This window comes from Octodon degus, unplaced genomic scaffold (assembly GCF_000260255.1).
Source record: "Octodon degus isolate 3935 unplaced genomic scaffold, OctDeg1.0 scaffold00114, whole genome shotgun sequence".
Lineage (NCBI taxonomy): Eukaryota > Metazoa > Chordata > Mammalia > Rodentia > Octodontidae > Octodon > Octodon degus.
Window position 1 is genome coordinate 6,735,115 of NW_004524690.1, and position 19,206 is coordinate 6,754,320.

Sequence of the window (19,206 nt, forward strand, 5' to 3'; positions counted from 1 at the left end):
AATGGCAACTTTCCACTAATCATTTTACCTGTTCAAAAATTCCACTTCTAGTTACAGTGGGCAACTGTCTAGAATCCATTCCAGTAGAAATACTAGCCAAAAAAACACTGACAATCATCAGCAATGTTAGAGTGTAATGAATGGCACAAAGTTCAGCAGAACCTTTATGTCAAAGAAAGGTTAAGGGGCAGAACTAGACTTTTGTCTTTGCTGTGTTTGACCTATTAGATCCCTTTAGTTAGGCAACAATTATTGTATTACGTAGCAGCCCAGAGCCACTGCTAGAACACACAGAAATTTCCCATAGTCAGTGACTCATAGGCACATGGTCAGTCAACAGCAATATAGACACATGAGTTATCTCACTAAGTCAGTACTCTCTTGGCATAACTCAGAAATGCATTTGAATTCAGTGTGAACATTAGCACTTAAGAACCCTTTCAGGATATATTATATGCTTTACTTTAACTACTTATAAAACACAAAATAGCAGAAGTATCACCAGTGCTAAGTGTTTAAGAAAAGTTGAAACTACAAATCGCATGTGATCGTTATTGAAAAACTACCAAAGAGGAACAATTTTAAAGTTTTGTTTTTCACCATTTAAAAGCTTTAGCTTCTTTGTAATACAGAAGTTCCATTGTTGTCAGTCTTCTGTTTCTATATGTCATTCCAAACAAAAGGTATTTGAACACTTATATGTTCATTAACTTCTATGCTTCAATGAATTGGTTGCTACATTGTATGTATTTATTGTGGCTCTACAGTAAATACCAAAGTCATTGCTGGTGGGGTAATTCTTTATGGTTCACAGCATCAGATAAAACTCCCCAAATGTTTATACCTTTAACTCTGACTGGCAATTTTTGTTGATAAGGAAGCTTATATCCTCTTGTGGTTTAAATTGCTTTTCAACTCTACACAACACTTTCAATGCTATTTCTGCTTTTATTGTTGTGTGTAGGTTCATTTATCATAGAGAAAGGTAGCATCTTTGCATTAAGCTTAGAGAGCTCCTAAACAAATACTTTCTTAAAATTAAAAAAATTGACATGACTCATCTAGAAATATAGCCAATCTAGATGATATATAAAGTTAATATAAAGCACAGAGGAGTTTGTATGATTGTCTCTTAGAATGAATAAATTGTGAAAATGTGGTTTTAATTTGAGGGTCAAGATAAATCCCTGGTGTTTCCAAAGTCTTTTTCAAGGACAAATTTAGGCCCATTTAGTCAAAATTTCTAACATTATAGTCAAATGAATATTTATAAGCATCAAAGAAGTGCATCTACTTTTGCTTTTTGTTAAAGAGCGTAAACCCACACGTCACTGGCTTCTGAAGAGGGAGCGTCGTTTGCCAAGGTCTGGGTGCACTTTGACTCACTCAGTATACATTTATTGCCTTCTCCGCCTCTTTTGTACTCAAGGGAATGGTATAAGTCAGTGCCACAGTTACTAGTAACAGTGTGGTAGAATACGAGCCTGCCTGGCAAGCGCAGGGTCTTGAGTTCAATCCCCGGTACCTCAAAAATAAAAAAAAATCTTCATTAGTAACTATGTTAGTGGCCACCTACCTGCCTTGATGGACACTCTCTGAGTCTTTTGTTACTAGAAACATACAGACTTTACAAATAAGGAATGGAAAAAGGATTTAGTCTCTCATTAGTTTTATCCTGTAGCCACAAGTGTAACATCTGTGTTCATTCTTTTCTTCAGGATGTAACCACTGTACTCCTACCATGTGCCAGGCATTATGTTATATGTTAGGGACATAATGCTTCATCACACATAGTCCTACCTTCAAGGAGCTTAAAAATCTAGTGAGGGGCACAGAGATGTAGGCAGGCCATTGCAGTTCAATGTGGACAGGGAGATTGGGGTACAGCAGGGGGAGCTTTATACCTAGAGTTGAGGAGGGACAACCTCCTATCCTGAGACCTGAAGGATGAGATAAATTTTCATGTGGAGGGAGAGGTGAAGAGGAGGGCTTTCCTACCAGAGGGCCTGGGCTGTGGAAGATTTAATAAGAAAGGGAGTACAAGGCCTCTGTGTGGCCGGCGCCTACATAGTGTGGGAAGGAGGGTAGGCCGAAAAGAGCTGGGGCCAGAGAACTTAGCTGGGGCTAAAGCTGCATTCTTGTAAATTAGGTTAAAGCATTTGGATTTTGTTCTAGGGATAATTGGAGAGCCAGCAGAACATTTTGAGCTGAAGGCTTTATAAAGATTTTATAAAGATGGCTTTAGCTGTGGTGTGGACTAGGTCAGAGAATTAGCAAAATGGATCAGCTAGATGTCACTATAATCCAGGCAACGGAGTATATTGTCCTGAGGAGACCTGGTACTGGCATCTCTCCTTGTGTGTGTGGTTTTGAGTCCACTGAAGAGACGGGTATCCAAGGTGATGCCTAGGAAAGCTGGACCAATGGTGGAATTACCTAGGAATTCAAAAGAGCAACTCAGAGTTGCATAGATATTGCAAATAATTTTCCAGGATGAAAAATGAAAGGGACAAAGGGATGCTCCCAATCTTGGAATAAGAAGAGAGGAAGGTTTGCTGAAGTCTCTAAGTATTGTCCACCGGCCATCACACCAATATCATGTAGCCAGCCTGCTCCTTCTCTTCTGTATTTTGTGTGTTCAGGACACTCAGATTCTTCTATAAACTACACGAATACACGGCTAATCTCTGCATCACTGCTACCCTCTTGACCTTCTGTTTTATTTTTCTTCTGATTTATAGTAATTAGGATGAATTCAGAGTTCATTTTAAAAAGCAGTGGGTTAGTATCCTTATAAAAAAACCTGGCCAAAATGATAAACAGGACTCAGTCAAACACTTTGCATATGCCTAGCCCTCAGTAAACTATTTAGAAGAGGTAGGATTTTGTTTTCTTTCCATTTTTCTGTAAGACTGTTGTTCTTGTTCCCTTTCAAGTTTTCTTTTTCAAAAAAAAGACCCGTGTAAAATAATTTCAATAATTAAGAAAAGTTATAATTGTTTAAATCTTTAAAATTTTTCATAAACTATTAGAAATCTTATTTTCAGTGATAATCGTATAAGGAAAAGGAAAATAGCAAAACTAATATTTGTACGTTAATTTAAGATACCAGATTCTGGCAACCTTTTTATTTCTTTTTATAAAATATGCCAAATGTAATTTCAGTATTGCTACCCTTCTCTTCATATAACTTGCTGTACACCCTCCAAGTTTCTAGTTTCTCTTACTTTTCTTTACTTGTGGCTCAAGGGATTTACACTTGTGAATCTCTCGTCAACACCATGGTTTCTGACCTTTTTATGTGATTAAGACCAGTCAGGTAGATTCGTTTTGTGTCCTAATTAGTCAAGGCCCAGGTTTCTGGCACATTCAATCCAATACTTCAAATTTACTATAAATTAGACACTGAAAGACTATTTTATATTGTAAAATAACAAACTGTAAGGTGACAAGGACTTCTGGCTAAATATTTCCTATGCAGATAACTTGACACAGTAGCAGCCAAGCACACCATGCATGGACATGCCTGGGCTCAACCCCTGGCTCCTGCAACCACCAGTAATGTAGCCCTGGGGCAAAGTTAGTTAATATACACTTTACTCTTTTCATTTATAAAATTAGAAAACTGTGTATATATGTTCTGCGGTTATTGGAGGCATGACATGAGATAAATCACTAATTACAGAGCTGGTTCATACAGTGCTTAGTAATGGTTTATGACTACTGCTATCATTGTTGTTATTATTTCTGTTCTGAAATAAGAGTCTTCAAAGATTTCACCCACAGAATTGATGAGGTAGGAATTTTAGTCATAATGATAGGGCCGTGAATGAGCTCTAGATGTACCTCCATTTTAGCCATTGAAGAAGTTGCTTACTTGTGGGAATGTGGATCTAGTCATGTAGTGACATAAAATGACAAACTTGAAGTTCCTCAAGGTAGAGATTGCATCTTGTTCCCAACTGTGTCCCCAGACCCCAACATCAAGTGGGACACATAATTGGCTTATTGCCTAAACAACTTTGCTGAAAAAGTAAATAATAGAAATATGCTAATGGGAAAACGTCTAACATTAATCCTGTTTTCTGGCACCACAGCTACATCAACATTCCAGTATAATTACTATATTTGTCACCCTAAGGGTCTCTGGTAAATTATTAGAATGATGATTATAGTTTTCCCATTTAAATTTAAATGGAAGATTCATTATTTTTGTCTTTTAAAATTTATGCAGTGGTGACATTGTGATCCACTAAATTCTTACCCTGGGAATATTCACAGTACCTTGAGATAACCAGGTTTTAGTCATATCATCCCCCAAATGGCTTATTAGTTTGCAATGGAGCCTCAATTCAGTGATAGTCCTGTTGTACTGGTGATTGAACCTGGGTCCTCACGCTTGCCTGGGCCGGCACTTAGACTGCTGAGCTATCTCTGCAGTCCCAGTCAGTCCTTTTCTATTCTTTTTATTCTTTCTTTCTTTTTCTTTTCTTTTTTTGATGTTGTTGAAGTTTTGTTATTCTAAAAAAAGGGAGTTATTTGAAGAAAGAAAAAAAACCCACATAAATATCATGTTGGAATTATGTGATTGTAAGGATTTAGAATATGTTTCTCAACAACACAACCACAAATGCAGGGTTCAAAAATGAAATCAAGAACATTTGTAATGGGTGTGGCGGAGCAAGGATTTCCAGTTCAGTTTCACCACTGGCCACTGGCCGTGCATTCTCTATAACAGCATGGTTCTTTTGGAAACTCTTGAAGGAGCTAACAAATAAAATTTTATTTTTCCATTCACTGATTCTAAGATTCTTTTAAGGCAAGGAAATGAGTGAATTGCTCTTGGCGTAAAATTTTTTTCTAGAAGCAGCCTGGAGAGGCAGAGGAACTGCAGAGTTTCAAAAAGATTCTGGGGGTCACTGAGCTCTGAGGAGAGGCAGAGGAATGGGAAGATCAGACATGAAAGGAAGAGCCAATGTGTGAATTTGAAATCAGAGGAAGAAAGTTTTTTTTTTTTTTCCAAGTGTATGTATCTTTTTGTTTGTATGTAATTAAAATAAATGATTAGAAAAATAATGTAGAATGAAATATAATCTTGATCCATTAGGAAGACAGTCAGGAAACTTGAGGCTTGGTAACCTCAGATTTAATGAAGATGAATTAAATAACTTGTTATAAAAGTAGTATTTGGAAAATTTCTCCTTAAGTGAAGAAAAAATAGTAAGAATACAATACAGGAGCCAAAGGATATATCTGGATATATAATAAATGATTTTTCTTATAGTAATTAAATGGCAAATTTATGGGTGTTTCTTAAAATTAAGGTAAAGCTATAGATGTACGTTGATATGAACCCTGCACACACACACTATATAAAAGTGATTATTGAAGTGAATCTTTCAAATCAGACGTAAGATGCACAAATAACACAAAATAAACTTGATCCAAAGTATTGCTAAAAAAATAAATTATTTCTGTGGCAAAAATTGCTAAGTGACAGGAAGCTTAGGTTCTTCTGGGCACCCTGGAAGACAAGTGAGCTAGCCCTGGGGTCAATGGCAAGTGCTTACTGGTCTTTCGTGTTGCAGAATTGATGATTTCCCAGGCTCATATTCAAAAATACTCCTTGGCTCAGACCGAAATTTTCTGGTATCCACCTTTCTGTCTGGAGGATCCCAGTCATGCCTAGAAATGAATAGCAAATCACACATTAAATTAATCCTGTATCCTTGATATGGCTGTGTAATACCACTTACTATTTTTTCAAAGTAATTTTGGCATAGATTTAAAAAGCAATCAGGATAACCAGTCTATGGAGAGTACCACACTTTGCTTTGCTTATGACTTAGGTAAAGCAATTCACTTTATTTTATATTATTTTTTTCTCTATTTTTTTTCATGTGCCTATTACTCCTGGTTTGAAAACTGCCACTATTTTGCTTGTTGACATGCATATAGTGACTGTTAGTGAAGCCCTCTGTCACTAATTCAGCTGCATCTGCTTGAGCTTAAAATAAATCACAGTATGCTCCCTGAAGCTTGAGAGTTTAACCTACCATACTCCACGACGTGGCTTCCGCTATCCAAAGTGACAAGGAGGAATCACATATCATGTTTGGTCTTATTCCCTGCAAGTAGCATCAGCGTGTCTGTGGCATGTGTAGCAGTGTCACTTGAGTGAGATACACGGGGACAGCCTGAGTGCCCCTGGAGAGCCCCTTCAGTGCTAGCCTTCAGAAACCAGAAGCCAACATCTGTCTCACTGAAGTCTGCCCTTTTTCCTCAACTAACATCACTCAGAGGTTGTTAGGGCACCATAGGTAATGCTTCAGAGAAGGATTTGGCAGGTCCAGCTTTTCTAGGAAGCTAGGATGAAAAGGAAAGGCTTTTGTTGGGAAAGGAGGAAGGGCTTATCGATTGTAGATTTATCTTTTTAGGAAGATTAATTTTCTGCTTTTAGGTTGGAGAAGTTCTAATTCCAGTGCATGTTGGAAATAGAAGTATTCTAAGGGACAGACTCAGGGGAAGTCCCAGTTTTCTACTACACTGATGTGTAATATTCAGCAGACTCCAAGTTTTTCAGTCTGATTTCTGTGTAAAACACTCAATAAAATTTTGTCTATTTTTTCATGCAGAACATATTTCTTTATGAGAGATTATTTATTGGCATGTAGAACAAATATTACATTAAAATTCTCAGTTTTGATTCTTTTTGATAGTAAAGATAATATTTTGTAACTAGACAATTATCCCTCAGTTTTAAGATTTCACACACAATTGATCATAATAACAAAATGAGACATCCTTCAAACACGATGCATCCTTTTTTTTTTTTTAAGGAAGGGTCTACAGGGTGTTCAGGGTCTCACTACTAGATCAAATTCATAGTGGTCTATCTGCCTGTTTGTAGCCTCCCAAGAGCTGGGATTACAGGTGCATGCCACCATGTCCAGTCTCAATTGCCCTCTCAGTGTGCCCTGGGGGGGTGGGTCTGGCACAGCAGGTCCAGGGATCGAATCCCCTGTCCCTGCACCTGCTTGCAGGCGCTTTAATCCATGAGCTATTTGGCTGGCCCTGATGCATCCATTTTTTCAGCATCCTGCACTCTACTTGATCACTGATTTCTCATAACCAGAAAACAGTATTGAATTTATTTTTTTTCTGAATGGTATAATAGATAATGCACAAGGATCAGTGCTACCGAAGATTAATTTTTATATTCTTATTTACTAATTGTCAGTAGAGGTAGAGTATGCTTGGATTTAAGCAGAGCTGGGTTTGAATCTTGGCTTAAGCAAAATAGCTGCATGAATGGGGAAAATTACAACAGCTTCTTTCTCTCTGTAGTAGAGCATGTGTCACTGAGATGATCCTGGAATTATAGGAAAAGTACTTGTCTTAGTGCTTGGATTGCAGTGAGCCCTCAATAAAGATTGCCTATAACTGAGAATATTTGTCACGAGCCTAATAGAATGACACCATAGGAATGTGTTCATAATTTTTATTTGAGTGTGAAAAGTTCATATAAAAATATTTCAGGGGAAAAGTCAAAATTAGAATCAGCTCTAAGAGCTGGTAGAGATGAGTCATGGATGGACACTCATTAACTAAGGCCTGATTTAGGATTCATGAATAACTTTCCCTGATTTCACAAAAATACTTCATTAATAGACTACATATTTTAAATCCCAGGGAACTAAAAATTCACTGTACTTTTTCTAACCTATTATATCGCAAGAGAAGCATACTTTAATTGTTTTTATTTCTTAGATGCACTTATTGATCAAGAAGTAGATGTGCATATGCAGTCCAGTGGAAAAATACATGTAAAAAACTCCGACAGTATGAGATGCATTCCTGTTAATCTCCTTCTGAATACTCCCTCTTGCCTCAGACAGATCCCATCATTTTTGCCACTTCCTGGAGCAACTCTCAAAGTGTGCTTTTGTGTCTCTAACTGCATTGTGGCTATTTTGATGCCCTTTCAGTGGTCATTTTGACTTTGGCAGGAAGCCATAAGCCACACAGTGGACACATCAAGAGGGTAAGGACATTTTTACAAGCCAGTCTTTCTGTTGGGTGACAGCAGTATCATTCACTATGTTTTTAATCACACTGCAAAGGCACATATGAAAGAGGACTTCAGCACTGCTTCAGCCAGTGGAAAGAATTATGAGAATGATGAGATACATGTATTAGAGTGAGAGGGAGTGTTTTTAGGGGAATTAAGGGCAATGTGTCTTTTATTCTAAGAAATTTTTAAAATTTAAACAATCACCGAACATTTGGACTATGTTACTTCACATTTAATTTAGGGCACTGTGATGTCATGACCCCCTACTGTAACAGTCTTTGCTACAACCCTAGTAGAAGGACTCAATAAATATGTGTATAGACTAAAAGCATTGTGCATGCATTCTGTCTGCATTGACCCTTGTACTGAATGCTATGTGGCTTTATTTTTACTCTGAGTGAACTATAGGCCACATTGGGAGAGAAAGCCTTACTTTTCTGTTGAAGATTGATCTCTGGGTCTTGGGGGAACATGTGGGGGAGGCACTGGGGAGGACGCTTCCTTAAAGGCATTGGTGCCATTGTCAGAGTGGCTCTTGGAAAGAGGTCTGTAGGTCTGGGTCTTTGCAGCAGGGTGTGACTGAGCACTGTAGGGTGCGTTGTACAGACCTATCATGGTAAAAAAAATAAGACCATCTTAGTTCGTTAAGTGTCAATTTACTAATCATTATTCATGAATTAAATATTGATTTATTCTTCACACAAGCATTGATTACAGCAAATCATCATCAATTATTTTGGAATTAGTACCAATCCAAACCATTGATAAGAATAAACTTACAGGAATTCAGCCAATATTTTTCCTGGATTATAAAATGTCAGATTTGTCAGAGAAGATATTATGGAATCTATGACCAAAAGGATTAATTTGGGTGAATGAAAAAGATTTGCAGGGATAGCATGGAAAAAGAAAAGGCAATAGAGGTAGGACATAAATATAGTAAGGTATTGGGTTAATAAAAAAGGAGGAGACTAAAACTTGTAGGGCTCTGTACAGTAATAGATAAGAGGCTGCTATTTTATAAAGTATTAAAATTCTGAATTTTCTCCCACTTGCTACTTTTGTGCTATTTGTGTTCATCAGCTCTGAAAGTTCATGCAAATTTCCACAACAGATGAACAACATGTCTTTGCTAATAATTGTTGCCTCAATTCTGAAGATGTTAGCTTTTGAGTTCAGTACAGGAGGTGAAGTTGGTGCATCTGTGACCATTAAGGAAAGTGGAAGGGAATATCTTAATGGATATTATGGCACCAGGACCTAAAATCAGAGGCGTGATAGCTTGCTAGGATTATTTTACTCACTTTTTCTCAATTTGACTTTTGAGATGAGTAGTAAATCTCTAACAGTTAGAGGGCCCGAGTTCAAATGCCACAGAGGAGCAGCATCAGGCCACTGAGCTGCCAGGGGGCCTGAGGCTCCCTACATGAGGGCTTAGCTGGTCAAGGAGTCCTAGGCTGAGCCTAGGCAGGAGAAGGAGGCACTGAATGAACACCTCCATTTAGAGTAAAGCAACAAATAGGAACATTTTTAGGGATCTTGACTCGAGTCCTCAGACCACTGCATAACGTACTAATACCCTCAAATACAACTGGAAATGCCTAGGATTGAAATTATTAAATAATGCTCATTTGCAATTTTGAATCAGAAAATGTTGTCCAGTCAAATGATATTTTTAAAAAAACCTTTCATTAAATGGTTGCAAATGCAGGTAAAAGGCCTGGACAAGGTCACAAAACAGTTTGACTTGTTTTGGGGAAATGTATCTGACAAAGCTTCCCCAAGTGTAATCACTCTGCTGATAGCAGAAGATTATGATCTTATTTTATACTGGAGTCACAGTATGTTCCTTCACACTGTCACTCACACTTTGGTTAAACATTCCTGAAACTGATAAAAAGCTAACAGTGGGAAGAGATGAGATAAAACAGTATCGGTTCTCATTCCATGAGAAAGGGTCGATCTTTTTGTTATGCAGACTCTGAGAGGAGATAGCATCCTCCTAATGGGAACTGACAGCGTGTGGTCAAACGGGGCCAAAGCAAGAAATTGTGCAGTTCGTCCCAACATTGACAAGCATAAAGCAGTCATCACATGCAAGGAAAGCCATCCTACCTGCATTATATGTGTAAGGAGTATTGTACATGTCTATGTCATCATCTAGAAATGAAACACAAATAAGGTAACACAGATTCTGTGACTGTATCACAAGACAGCAGGATTTCAGAGAAACAACAGAAATTTGTGAGAAGAAGCAATGCATTTTTCCTATTACATAATGGCATTTTTTATTTCCAAATACTGCTTTTGCTGGGCCTCTGCAGAGAGGTTGTTTTGCTGCTTGCTTTCTTCATAGCATGCAAAGTCAGTCCCTTGTCTTCACTTGCCCAGGCAGCTATCTCTTCTGGGTCATGATTTTCCTTTAGCAATTACTTTAGAGAACTTCTGTTGATTGCACTAAGCAAACTCAGCCAGACCTACCTGAACTCATGGTCTTGATAAGGAGTGGACAGTGTGGACAGAGAAACACGGAGTCATGGAAGCAGACAATATGACAGCGTAGGTGTGGGGAGGAAAGGACAGAAGGGCAGGACCAGAACACCTGGCAGTCCTCCCAGGGCACTTCCTAAGAGGCACTGTGGATTCAGGGGGAGGCACAGATCTGTGACTTGAGGGGAGATACAAGAACAGAGCAATATGGAGAAGAATGAGGGGGAAGGACGTTTGTTGGGGTCTTGACTTTTTTGTGCAAACTAGATATATATGAAAGAGGTATAAACACTGCTCCACAAAGACCTGGTCAGAAAGCAGAGTAGTGAACACACCTGGCTTGTGCACCATGTGAATCTGCTTAAACATTGTCTTGTACCAGTCCTTAGGCCGGTCGACCGTCTGCAATAGAGAATGTCCAAAAGTTACAGAACAGATTTTAGGTCATCACTGATCTTCAATGTTTTTACAGCGTATATTTAATCTTTTTAATAGCATGTTCTTTCAGTGATAAAATTTCCTGCATCTGTCTTAGTATTTGATGACAATTTCAGTAATTTATCCAGTTACTTGTATAAATATAAATATAAGTATAAATATAAATGTATTACCCTATGTTCAAGTTTAGGCTGAATTAAAACATCTGATGTTATGATTTTACTTGTGAACATTATAGCTGTGGCAGCACTAGATAACAGATGTTAGTAAATATATTTTTATAAAATTCCCTGAATCAAAGGTTAGGAAACTTTTAAGCAAGGCTTGCTTAGTTTCTTTTTTTATTAATATGTATTGAGTACAAGATCTATAGGGTCTCACTACACAGGTCAGACTCACAGTGATTCTCCTGTTTTCAGCTTCCCAAGTGCTGGAATTACAGGCGTGTGTCACCATACCCAGTCTTTAATTTCTTAATTATAATTATTCTTAAAATTTATTGGGTATTCCATCAAGACTTTCTTTAAGTAGAGAATATTCTTTATTAAAACTACACTTTCAGCTTAGGTTAAGAGAAACAAATTTGGTATACACTGGTCTAGGTTACTAAAATAACTGAAAATAATAGAAAATAATCTAGGGTCCCAGAGCAACTTAAATATGTAGCTATTGATCCTAAACTCCATTAAGTAGATGATCAGCTGTACACAATTTTTGCCTTGATAAATTCTGAGGTCTTTGAGAGAAGATCCTCATGTAATCTGGGCTTTGGACATGACAAAAAGCTGCAGTGGCATGACAAAATTAATTCCATCTTGAACCAAGATTTAGATTATTGTTTAATACTTTCTAACAATGTGAATCTGGGAAAATTATGTAAAAGTTTGAGCCCTAATTTTCTCCTCTCTAGGTAAAATAACGATATCTGCATTACAGGTTCATGGTGGAAATTGAATGAGATAACATATACAAAAATGTCTAAGACAGATCCTAGAATATACTAAATTGTCAATAAACATAAATAGTAAAGAATCTTAAACATTTCTCAAATATTTGTAGAATAAAATACCGATTGAATCGATCTTATTGGTGTACATCTTTACAGGATAGAAAGACCAACACTCTCCAAAGTACTTTTATTTTGCAGCTGTCCGCAAAGCCTTGTAGCTGAGCGGGCCACACCAGGCACATGGCCACGTTGGTAGATAATAGTTTTAGCTGCAGCAGGCTTCACTCAAGGGCCTGTCCCAGGGGACTCTGTCTTGTAGCCTTTCTGTAAGATTCTTCCCCTTGCCGTCTTCATCACTCAAGCCTGTGAGGGGCTTTTTTTCCTACTCACGACCAAACAAACAGTGTGAAAATGTGCATGAAAGAGCCTGTTTTTCATTTACAAGGGACTGCATGAAGTGCATTCTCTTAGCGGGTTCAATGCGGCATGCTGTCCTTCCTCATGCCTCAGCGTAAGTCCTAACGAAGCCTCTTCCAGGACAAATAGGTACAGTAGGCACTTGAAATATCAAAGGCCCTGGCACCCAAAGCCTCCAGCAGCCAGGGCTAATAACATCAAAGGCCACTAGTGCTGAGAGTTTTCAGTGGTTGGGCTCAAGCAGCAGAGAACAATGAAGAACAATGAAGAATGGCCAGGAGCTGCCACCTCTGGTGGTAGGAGGAGATCACAGTGGCCAGGAAGGCACATAACAATGAGGAAGTGGATACCACTGCCAAACATTAAAGAGGCATAACTGAAAACAGTTACATGGAACCCTCGACTGACAGGCAACACTTGGTGTGGAAAAGTTTCTTGTTAGAGGGCCTCAAAGGACGGACAACAGTGACAATTGTTGGCTAGCTCAAGAACAAGTGCATATTTTCTTGCCATCTTACATGTGGCTAAAGACCCTCTCTTGTTAGCTGTGAAAGCAGACCTATACCTTTATAACTATAATTAAACATTTTGCTTGGTAAGGTCTTTATCTTGGATCTTTTGGAGCTACTAAGGCAAGAAACTCTGTTATTAAATACAAAGGCTCATCATACAGTATGGTGTGTGTTTAAATAAAGAAAAAGCTATGTGTCTTTATGGGATCTGATCAAAAATATGGTGACTATTGCTGCCAAGTGCGATATAGCAGACTCATAAAATATTAAAATATTTTATTATATAATTTTTATTACAGTACTTTATTGTGTTACTTTATTTAATTATATAAATATTACTCATCCACCTTAATCACCATATCTGGTACTGTTTAGCTTTGAGCTCTTCTTAAATGTCAAAATGACCTTGAAAGGTCCATGACCAATTCAGAACATTGAGTCAACCAGGACAGTGCAACTAAGGACGCTCATGAACACGTGCTTCCAGAGCTTCTTCAGAAAGTGACAAGGAGCAGTGGAATGAGCCATGCTCAAAGCAAGGGCCAGTACTTAGAGAGGAATTAACGGCAATGTGTCTTTTACTGTATAGTTAAACACAGTGTGTTTTTCAGTTAGACCTTGTAAAATTTCCAGAAAAATCTTGATTTTTAAAATTTCTGCTAATTTTTAAGATTTGGTAGGTCTGCTATAGAATGCTCTTGTGCTTTTTTTCCCCTGCATTTTAGAGAAGGGTCTACAGGGTCTCACTACTAGATCGGACTTGAAGTGATTCTCCTGTTTAAGCCTCCCAAGTGCTGGGATTACAGGAATGCGCCACCATGCCCAGTATCTCTCTCTCTCTCTCTCTCTTTTTTTTTTTTTTTTTTTTGGCGAAACCGGGGGTTGAACTCAAGCCCTTGTGCTTGCTAGGCAAGCGCTTATTCTACTGAGCCATCTCCCCAGCCCCTTTGGCCCAGTCTCAATTGCTGTCTCAGTGTGCTCAGGGGGCGGGGCTGGCAAGGCAGGCCCAAGGATCAAATCCTCAGCCCTTGTGCCTGCCTGCAGGTTCTTTAATCCACTGAGCTATTTGGCTGGCCCTGTTCTTGTACTTGTTTGACTAAGTGTTGGATGAGATTTTACATCCTAACTTTCTTTGAGAAATGGGGTCATTGCATTTGTCATCTGGACAATGAAGATCTTGTGCTAAATTTATTTTGAACTCTGAGAACAGCCAATTCTGGCAATGTCCACAAATGTAGATTAAAATGAAAGGCTACTTGGTTCTTAGTCACCTCAGCATTCTGCACCCTAAAACAGAATGTTGAGAGGACTGTTGACTAACTGTATAACCCAGTGATGGTGAGCAGGTCCGAAGCAGTGTGATGAGGAGGTAGGGGTACAATTACTCTTGTTGGTTCAAACAAGATACAAAAATATGTTTTTTCATTAAAAATGTTTTTTTTTTTTTTTAGTGCTGGGCATCTATCCCAGGCTATCATGCCTACTAGGTACTTGCTCTGCCACTAAGCTTCAGCCTCAACCCACCATATATTACTTTCACAAAAGACTGATTGCTCTTTCATTGAGCTTTATTTTTTATGTACTAAAGCAACCAAAAATAAGATACAACTCTGTGAAAAAATGTGTTGTTCCATTCCTGGACACAACCAGCAGTAACAAGGAATCTTATAATAAGTAAGTTATATCACTGTGAATGGCAATGCAGTCTACAGACAGGGCTTTCCTTTGCTTGCTGGACAGCCTATATCAGGCAAGTTCTCATAGGTATGCCATTTCTAGCTTTATATGGCAAGCACAGAGATGCCAGGAAATGCCCCGTCAGTTGGCAGAGGAGAATATGAGACTGGTAAGACAGGAATCCTGAGACTCAGTGTCCCTTTCTAAAAGCAGGACTGTGATCATTTAGGGTTCCTTTTATAAATGCCATCACAGAAATTGTCACACCCATTGCAGAGATTATGAAAATAGAAGCCTATTCAAATTTGAGGAAATTTACTTTTAGATGTGTCCTTCAAACTCATTTGGCATGAAAATAATGAGTAGGACCTCATGATACAGTTCGAACTTGGCTGAATAGACTTTAGTTTTTACATCTGTCCAGTTTATGAGCAATCAAACGTTCAGAAGGATTTGATATGCAGAGATTTCTAAACAGAAAAGAGACTTTTTAAAAAATGTCTTTAGTACAGGGTCTACAGAGTCTCACTACACAGGTCGGACTCCGTAGGGATCCTCCTGCTTACAGCCTCCCAAGAGCTAGGATTACAGGTGCCCGCCACCATGCCCAGTCTCAGTCACTGTCTCAGCCCGCCCCAGGGGCCACTTTCTGTCACGAATGACACACATGCCTGGGATCGAACCCTGGTCCCTGGGTCTGTCTAAGCAGGCATTTTAGTGCACTGAGCTATCTGGCTGGCCCTAAGAGACATATTTTCTATGTTCAATATTTAGTGATAGTGCTCTGCTTTTGCCCCTTTCTGGCTGTGAAAAATGATCAAGCAAGGCTTACACTTGAATGACAAGAAAGAAGAAGGACTCTCATGTATCATGCAACCATGTTTTAGTCACAAAATCTCATGGGAGCTGAGCCCTAGTGATTTTGTTGTTGTTTTAAAAAATGGCAGTAAAAGGCTAACATAGATATCTCAGGTCACATGAGTGTGTGCTCCGGGGCCACTTTCTGTCACGAAAAAATCCTCAAAAGTGGCACATATTGACCCTTGCCTTGCTGGAGTTTCTGGACTACTGAAGATTATGTTGCCTGGATAGAAGTTGGTCATTTTAAAATGCTATAGTGCATGGTATTGGGGCTGGGGAGATAGCTCAGCTGAATAAGTTCTTGCCTGGCAAGTGCAACGGCATGAGTTCAATCCCCAGATCCGCAAAAAAAAAAAAAAAAAAAAAAAAAAAAAAAAGAGTGCATGGTACATTGGCGTAGTACTGGCTCTGGTATATACACCATGCAGAAGGTAAGTATGAAACAATGTGAGTGTGATAATTACTGCCTTCTGCGTGGACGGGGAATAAAACCAACCTTGGAGAGTCTTGGCCTGCTGTGGCCCAGATGCCTTACTCACATTTATAAACACGGCTATACTTGGGGCTGCCCTCTTTAGGACTGCAAAATAGTACATGTGAGTAAGAGGAGTCTTTCCACAGACCTGTACCTTGTTTGTAAAGTCTTAAAGGTCCAAGAGCATGATTGTGCATAAAAAACGATCCTTCCTTCTAAGGAACCTCTGTGCTGCCTATTTTGTTTTCTATGGTATAGAAGGGAAATTAGCATGCAATTTTATTTTATGTGTTTGATTATGCATATCTAAGCAGGCTCTTGATTTGGCAGTTGAAAAACCGTGCAAAGATGGACATTACTTGATTTTTACTAACAATCCCAAACATCTTAGATTTTCCTTCTAAAAACTAACAAAATAAGACATCGTCAGTTAAAAATTGTATCTTACAGATGAAGTGTATCTAGTTATAAAATGTCCACATTTTATATCATTTATTGACTTAAAATATACCCACAGGTCTCAGATAAAATCTTTACAGACAGAATTTATAACTAGAGAGCAAGCAAATATGTCTTAGTTTACGTATACAGTGAGTAAGCCCTCAGGCACTGTATCTGTTGTATTCCTAAATTGTTACAGAAAAAAATAGGCTTTTAACCCTATTGAGTCAGGAAGTCTAAAAGGAAAACAAATGACAAAACACTTTCACTAGAAACATATAATCATCATAAGACTGAGAGTATTAGTCACAATGCCTGAACTTTTTCTGTCACTTAAATATGACAATCATCAGTTCCAACACAGACTTGTAAGGCTTTATAATTAGTCATATTCAACATTCTTGCACTCTAACGAGTCCAAAACCCAACGTTTGCTATCCTGGTTTCCTTTTCGGATTTAACTGTAACACAAATGCTTAGAATAACAAACATATCTCTCCCTCACTTTCTCCATGTCTCTGTATATAGAACATGTAATCCTCATATAATAAATGAAAATTCCAGAGGGGAAGGACCCCTCTTACCACACACACACACACACACACACACACACACACACACTCACTTTCTCTTTAGTTCTTTTCCAGTGTTTCCAATCTTATCACTGCTTCCCGCCCCCGAGATTGTCCCCACTCTTTTCATCTATCCATTATTGTCTCTGGCTCCCCAAGTTTGCATTCCAGGGCAGCGGCCCTTGGCAACACCTCAGCTCTTTTTGTGGGTGCAGCAGGCAAAGCAAATGCAGTGCTGGGGTGCCCTTCTCACCCTCCCCTGTGGTTCACCTGCAGAGATGCTGTGCCTCTCATCCTGGCTTTCTGGCTTCCTTCTCCAGCTCCCGTAGCCCAGACCTCCTGGCGTGGACGTGGTCAGCAGCAGCTGCCTGTGCGCTCCCTGCTGCCTGTGCTGCTGCTGCTGCTGTGTGCTACCAGGAGGGGCTGCCCAGGCGCACTGAGCAATGCTTTGGCAGAGTTCGAAGACTAAAAAAATCTCAACACTTTCATTTATCATCCCTGGAGAGCTCTCCGCAGGACAGCTGAAGCGGGACACTGAAATGTGCATTTGTCTCCGGACAGTTTTCCCTTCCCATGACACTAACTCGCCTCACTCCAATCATCTCACCTCCCAACCCCCAATCCACAGCTCCCAATCTCCTGGTGTTAACACACATCCACTTCAAGAAATAAATCACTGGTTTGTTTGCAATGCATGTGGGAATTTAACATAGCCCCAGGATTCACAGGGTTTTTTTTTTTTTTTTTTCTTTGATTGTTGTCATTTCTTGTTTTTTCTCTCTGTGGCTCTACCTTTCCTTGACAAAAGGTAAAACAAAAACAAAACCCCGAACAAAACAAAACACGTTTTATCATTTAACAGAATCACAATTTTCATGATCTTAATTCAAATGGAAAAGCAGATTGTGCCGTTCTGTTCCATGGACAGTCCTCTTTCTCTGCCACACAGCGTAACATTCATGAGCGTCCCTTCAGCGACTCAGGGCAATCCTCATTATATAAGGGCCTAGGAATGCACAAAGCCACACACAATCCATCCTTTGTGGAGTCTGCATAGACCCGGGCAGACGCACACGCTGGCATTTCCTACCGTTCTAATTGCTGTCGGGATTCCAGATTCGTCCACAGGCCCAATCCCTGGGTAATGCGGGGCTTTGATGACTGTCACCCTCTTCTCTTCCTCAGAGGATCTGTACAGCGGTATTGAACTGCCTGTGGTGCCGTCCAGAGACTGAGCATGCTGGGAATAAGTCTCTGAGGAATCTAGGGAGAATATTTGGTGAAACATAATATATTGTGTTGGAGCCACAATATAAAGAAAAAGAAGTTAAAGGGGCCTTTTGTACAGTTATGCCACCTGTAACAGAGAGTCCATATCCTATCACCTTATTGTTGGGCTCATTTACTTTACATCCGGGTCACCTACCATGTAGTGGCTATTGGGTAAACGTAGGTTGCACAGGCCTATAACAATGGAAACCTCACCACCCTATGAAGAATGGTGAGGGGAAGAGTAATATCTGCTGAACGACGGTGCCAGCCACTGTTGCTTAAACCCTTGACAGGTGTTACCTCGTCTCTCCCTTTCAGGAACCTTGGGGCAGATGGGTTGGGGTCAAGAATCAATTTTAAAGGTGAGGGAGTAGAAGCTGAGACAAGTCTAATAATTATTCCATAACTAATACTAATATTATTCTCAAGGTACTGCTGGATATCATTTAAAAGCACTAATATGTATAAGATAGGGTAGTTGAGTGAGTAACAATGATTCCACAAAAATAAAGTGAAACCAAAATAACTTAAAAATATTTTATATCCACACATACTGACTTATGGATCATAAATACTTTTAAATTATTAGTATTAATTGAACATTAGTTAAATAGCCTAGGGCTGGGGAGATAGCTCGGTGATCTAAGCACCTGCCTGGCAGGCACAAGGACCTGGGTTTGATCTCTGGTATTGTATGCCACGCTGGCCCGGTGGTGTGCTGCCCACTGAATCCGGGCATGGTGGTGCGTGCCTGTAATTCCAGCTCTGGCGAAGCTGAGACAGGAGGATCACTAAGAGTCTACACTGAATAGTGAGACCCTGTACCAAATAAATAAGGAGATAAATAAATCTTTAAAAAGAAACAACAGAGAATACATGTATGTACTATGTATTCCACTTACTCTGAGTTGAAAGTATTTTTGAAAATTGATATGATTGTTGTTCACCTGGTACTATTATTAATTGCTTTCTGTTTTTCTATAATTAATATCAACATTTTGGTGATCAACAATGACACTTTGTTTATA

The 19,206-nt window shown here is 39.1% G+C and overlaps 1 protein-coding gene across 16 annotated transcripts in view; it reads right to left on the reverse strand.

The window, feature by feature from the left end:
- Positions 1-19,206, reverse strand: part of Sorbs2 (sorbin and SH3 domain containing 2) — a 169,882-nt gene that overhangs the window by 65,718 nt on the left and 84,958 nt on the right. For 12 of the 16 annotated variants that reach the window (XM_023699620.1, XM_023699617.1, XM_023699623.1 and 9 more), the window contains 5 exons: positions 17,997-18,169; positions 10,900-10,966; positions 10,190-10,234; positions 8,508-8,682; positions 5,571-5,685 (listed from right to left, as the gene is read on the reverse strand). In XM_023699620.1, coding sequence (XP_023555388.1) covers positions 5,571-5,685; positions 8,508-8,682; positions 10,190-10,234; positions 10,900-10,966; positions 17,997-18,169 — 575 coding nt within the window. Of the gene's footprint in view, positions 1-5,570; positions 5,686-8,507; positions 8,683-10,189; positions 10,235-10,899; positions 10,967-17,176; positions 17,290-17,996; positions 18,170-19,206 lie in introns of those variants that run through there. The other 4 variants (XM_023699621.1, XM_023699631.1, XM_023699627.1 and 1 more) reach the window with 2 other exon arrangements.